The sequence below is a fragment of the Rhipicephalus sanguineus genome, chromosome 7 (genome assembly GCF_013339695.2).
Source record: "Rhipicephalus sanguineus isolate Rsan-2018 chromosome 7, BIME_Rsan_1.4, whole genome shotgun sequence".
Lineage (NCBI taxonomy): Eukaryota > Metazoa > Arthropoda > Arachnida > Ixodida > Ixodidae > Rhipicephalus > Rhipicephalus sanguineus.
The window spans coordinates 11,198,718-11,204,196 of record NC_051182.1 but is presented as its reverse complement, the minus strand read 5'-3'; the positions used below and the strand labels follow the sequence as shown (position 1 = coordinate 11,204,196).

General features: G+C 47.6%; 1 protein-coding gene across 1 annotated transcript; it reads right to left on the bottom strand.

The window, feature by feature from the left end:
- Positions 1-1,113: 1,113 nt before the first annotated feature.
- LOC119400579 (uncharacterized) lies at positions 1,114-2,521 on the bottom strand. The gene is made up of 2 exons (XM_037667642.1): positions 2,339-2,521; positions 1,114-2,079 (listed from the first exon to the last, which is right to left on the bottom strand). The coding sequence occupies exons 1-2, from the start codon at positions 2,519-2,521 to the stop codon at positions 1,114-1,116; spliced, it is 1,149 nt and encodes a 382-aa protein (XP_037523570.1).
- Positions 2,522-5,479: the final 2,958 nt, after the last annotated feature.

The following is a 5,479-nucleotide window of genomic DNA, read 5'->3' as shown; positions in this document are numbered from 1 at the left end:
CTTGCTATGTTATTGCATTTAGTCTTAATAAACAGATGGTTTTGCTGCCCGTCACATGTGGTGGTACACATATATAACATTGCGCAGGGGGGTATCACTTCCTGTCTTGACGCTTTCATCATTACAAACGCAGTTTTCGAGTGAATGGAGTCCAGTAAAGCAGTGGTATGAAAGCTTTTGCAACTTTCACCATTTATTACTTCACCGATATCACTGTCTGAATCTGTCCGTAACTTTGCCTACGGCTTGTAATGGACAAAGTGACTCACTAAAACACGTTCAACATTGCTGAGCATATTTCCGGTATGTAAATATGACAAAAACATGCTAGCAAACTTAATCACGTTAATAATTGTGCTTGCATCAGCGTTACTTGCAGAGTCAGATTAATAAATTATAAATTGGCTATGACAACACTTCAATTTTCAGTGCAGACTGCTAACGGAGCCATAAAGCGTGCTCCGACTGCTGCTATTTCACTATGGGGCGCGTCAAACTCGACGGTGGCTGCCTGAATGAGCATTTTGGGCCTCCCTAAGCTAATGATGTTTTTATATTTGTTCTCTTATTTGCATTACTTGTGTGAGTCAGATAACCAAAATAAACAATGCAACCACATGAATAACCAAAATAAACAATGCAACCACATGAATGTGCTTTGGCGTGCAAGCTGCTAACAGTGGCTGTCAGTTTCGTGTTGACTAGTGCTATTTCACCAGCACTGGCTCTGACATGACTGCGATTTCCAATGCAGACTGCTAACAGAACCATAAAGTGTACTCGGACTACTGCTATTTCACTATGGGGCGCGTCAAACTCGACGGTGGCTGCCCAAATGAGCATTTTAAGCTAGCCAACGATAATCAGGGTTAACAGTAGTATTTCAATTTAGATATGCCAGCATTGAAATGTGTTTCTATGCCACATCTCAAATCGAGCACGATCTGTGCAGGACGTTGCTTATCAGAATTGAGCTTCTATGAAAGGAATACGCCATAAATGGAACTGCGTATTTATTTGAGAGGTCACTGAATGGATGGTTGGCTGTTGTGAACCCGCCGGCAAAAACTTGGTAGCCCTAATGAGGGCTGTTTTTTCATTATTAAGAAGCCGCTATGCTTCGTCGATCGGCTCAATACCACACAGCTCGCAGTCGTCGTCGCTTTCTTCGGTGTCATCTTCACCCAGCTGGATGATGATGGGTTGAATGTGCTCACTCCCAGACGTGTCTAGTCTGAACTTTGCCTCCAAGTCCATCACGTGCTGAATGCTCTTCCTCCAGCCTCCCGCCGTTACCTGCTTTATTTTATATCTCAGGATGGCGTCGACCGTGGACAGCTTGAAGTCTCTGTTGTCCGCAGCGACGCCATTTTTGACCTTGGCCCACACAAGCTCAATGGGATTAAATTCGCAGTGGTACGGCGGGCGCCTGAGTACAATGCGACCGGCCCTTGCAGCTGTGTCGTCTACGATGTAGCTCAGAAAGCGTGACTTCACAGATGCCACCAGCTCAAGCAGCTGCTTCTTTATCATCCTGTTACCGTAGGTGATTTTCTTGCTTGTGAGCCACTCCTGTATCTCTTCCTTCTTCCAGGCCGTCATCGGCAATTTCTCTCCTCGCCGGCTATGGTAAGGTACATTTTCTAAAACAATGACGCTACCAGCTGGCAACTTCTGCAGAACGTCTTTGAACCAGCCCTCAAAGCGATTGCCGTCCATTTCCTCGTGGTAGTCGCCTGTCTTTTGGCCTCGGAATACATCCAAGCAGCCGTCGACCAAGCCATCCTCGCTGCCAATGTGCGTCACGATCAGGCGCTGAGCTTTCCCAGAAGGTTTAGACCCGTCGTCAGGCCATTTGCTCGGAGCGAACAGGCGTCCGCGCTTCTGCACCACGGTGTCTGTCCACACAATCGACCGAGTGTGTCCCGCTGTCACCCATGTCTCGTCCAGGTAGAAGATCTTTCGGCCTTCCGCCCGGTAACGCTCCACGTCACGGAGGTAGCGATTCCGCCAATCGGTGATGTCATTCCGGTCGCTAAGCAGCGAGTTGCGGCTTCTCTTTTCATGCTTGAAGCCGATCTCGGCAAGCAGGCGACGCACAGTACACCGTCTTAGTGATGGGAGTTCCATACGCTCCGAGAACTCGGCTGTTATCTTCTCGACCCGTCGGCATCTCGTCGCGGCGAAAGAAATCGTGCACACATGACCTCGGCGCGCACAACGTGAAGCTGTCAAACTTCGCGCTGCGTCTTCTCTTCTCCGCATTGTGTGGGCGTTTTCGCGAGGGCGTCGTCAGTTTGCCACCTGAGAAATGTGAAGCTTTAACTTCCTCCTTCACCCTGAACACAGTCTTTTCGCCGACACCGAGCATGTCGTCGACAAACTTGCTCATGTCCTCCACGCTGCGTTCAGGCTCCCTGTTGCGCCAGTACGTGTAGCAGTGGAAGATCATGTTGCGTGAATTGCTGTTCAAATTGTGACCGCTCTTCTTCTTGCCGAGGCTCCTTGGTGGTGTGGCCATCGAGGCGACACAAGGCCCATTCGGCAACAAAGGATGGCGTTCCGGTGACCCCTCACTGGGCTCCATGGCGGAAAACTGCCACGGAATGCCGAGCGCCAACGTGAGCGAACTAACGAGATTGCAGGTCCGAAACCGAAAAAAAATGAGCTTGTGCAAACACACAAAAAGTGCATACGAATCTTATGCTAGTAAGCCAGCGACTGCTTTGTAATTACACGCCCGGTGCCGTCGATCTTTCTCCGTAGCAGAGGACGCACAGCGTTGTAGAAGGCACGGAGGTATTTTGCTCTCGCGATCCGGCATGTGTTGTAGCAGTTCCATCATTGCAGTTTTACCAAAGCACTAGTCACGGTACACAAATCTTATTTATACCTACAAATACGCGTTTTAGAAGCAGTCACAATTTTTTGAGCGGGACTATTTCTTTAGTCGCGGAGCCAATTGGCTGCTGCGCTTCGGTCATCTGGGCGGGGCCTGTCCTCTCTTCTTAAGTTGTACTCGACTATAGCTTCATGCGAAGCAGGCAGCCTCGACAACATCCCAATTGAAACTGTTAAGAAATCTGAATCGCAATATGCAAAATGACAAATGAATTAGACCAGCAAATTTGAAAGACGCAGCAATGGCCAACAGACTGACAGAGACCTACATTTCTTGACAAATATATAACAACGCTTAGCCTTAAGCTGATGCATTGATAGCGATAGTAAAACATTACGTAACTATTGTGAGCCTAATACATAGCAGTGAACAAGAAGGGATAACGACCGGAGGACACGCTTTTGTAAGAGGCCAGTTTTCAGTCTTCCCACATCACTTCCCCGACTGCAAGCTAACTGCACGTCGTCAGTGCGCTGCAGTCACCTATGCCACAGTCAACTTCCTTCACGGTGCGCCTTCTGCCACAGCCTATGCCACCACAGATGCACGGTGCTGCAGCGTCTCCAGGCGTAGCAACAAAGCACGTGAGTTGAAAAAATGGACAAGTTGGTATGGTTGTGCTCTTTTCGCGCTGTACATTAAGAGCAGGTTCCACGAGCTCCTATATCGAGGGGAATGCGGTTGTCGCAACTGATGCACTTGAGAGTGCCTACAGATTATTTGATGAGTACTCTCCAAGCAAAAGGGAGCTTCCTATTTTGAATGAACCATTTCTGCAACGACTCCCACAGTAGGCAAGTGTGTACTATAGGGGCTCCCAGGATATCACTTTCCAGCGGCCAGCGTCCGTAACATAGAAACGCCTGTCCCTTTCCCGCCCACATTGTCGGTTTCTTTGCCCTTAAGCATCAAAACAACGTCATCGACTCACTTGAGATGACAATTAGGAGCAACGCTGACCAACAACTTCGGCGCATCCGTTCACATTCGTTCACAGTCTCGTAGTGAACCTACCCACTCACCGCAACATTTGTGCTCGTACTACAGTCACTTTTGCATAAAATGTCGAAGCGTTGTCTCCATAGACAAAACTTCTTACTCTAGGCAATGGTATGCCTATAATCTACTTGTACTATTAGTTTTGCTTGCTTTTGTGAGCACATGACTGCCCAATGAAGAGCGCCGATTTGTAGTTGGCACTTGGCCTATTAACGTGTGCAGCCACCACAACAACATGATAATGGGACACGTCTCGCAATCCGTTAAAATAGTTTCGTGGCCTGCGAATACCTTTCGTGCACTATAGCTTTACTACTCAGGTCTTATAATTCTGTTAAATGCCATGACCGGGCACACGTTATGCTTTACTGAATTCCGATAAGGAGGTGCAGCAAGCGCTGTAAGACATGCGCAAAAGGCGTCACCACATGCTCTCTACTTGGCGTGCCCTACAAGGAGAGCTCCACGCTTACTCTCTCTGTAGGGCACCGCATTCAATATGTATCACAGCCTTGGACAGTGCAAAAACTTCTCGCCACACTAAAAAACTCCAGCTTAGTTAACTGGATATCGAAATTTCTTTCCCCTTGTTCCCATTCTGTGCGTTTTGAATGTATCACTTATGGTCCCTATTTAATGAGTGTTCTTCAAGGTTCAGTCCTTGGCTCTTAACTTGTCAGCTAACAACCGCTTTTTCATAGATGATAGCGCTTTATATATCTTCATGAAATGACCAATAGATCATGTCATCCTTGATGATTATATCGCTAGATTATGCAACTGACTCAATGCGCAGCAAATAAATATGAACTTGTCTCAAAGCACATCTACGTCAATTTAACGACGTTCACACCCTTCCTTCATTACCTTTTCCTTTATTTTTGTTACTAGAGTTGAGGATTGCGCAAGTTAGTTTGCCGTTCGTAAACTGCTACAGAGCAACAAGGAAAAGGGAGCGACAGCTGAGCCGGCCACAAGAAAGAACGCAGGCAGGCCCGAGGCATGATGGCAGCTTGGCGTCCGAGCTACGAGGCGTCACTACCGTCGAAACGATTGCAGCGAACCTAGTAGTAGCGGCATTTGAAGACCCCACTAAGCCTAATAAAATTAAATAACGCGGTCACGGTGATACACAATAGTAAATAAAAACGCGTTTCTGAACAAAACTATAACTAGCCACAATAATTACAAGGTAAAGGTTTAAACACAAGGTTTTTAGACATGACTGTGCGCGTGACGCGGCTCCCTTGGGTTCCTCCGCCTTCACGCATGCGTAGCTCACTAGCAGACGACGCGCAAGGGCGCAGTATTGGACAAGCGAACTTCACCGCAGTAGCCAGAATCAGCGATTGCGCACGTTTATTGCTGCGCCAAGTGGACTCGTCAGGAAAAAAAGGTGGCCAACACTTCTTCAGCATCCCTGCCGACCACAGGTAATTATGAATTTATTATTATGCATTTGCCTGAGATGGTCACAAAGCCTGAGGCGACCTTTTAATTGGATTGTCGTTGACCGTTATCATTTGAAACTGCTGCATGAACAACGAATTCATTTGATATCGCTCGCTGCAGCGGCTT

Coding starts and splice junctions, on each gene's coding strand:
- LOC119400579 (XM_037667642.1), bottom strand. CDS start 2,521: ATGGCCACACCACCAAGGAGCCTCGGCAAGAAGAAGAGCGGTCACAAT. Junction 2,080..2,338: donor GCGAAAAGACTGTGTTCAGG/GTGAAGGAGGAA, acceptor CTGCTTGCCGAG/ATCGGCTTCAAGCATGAAAA.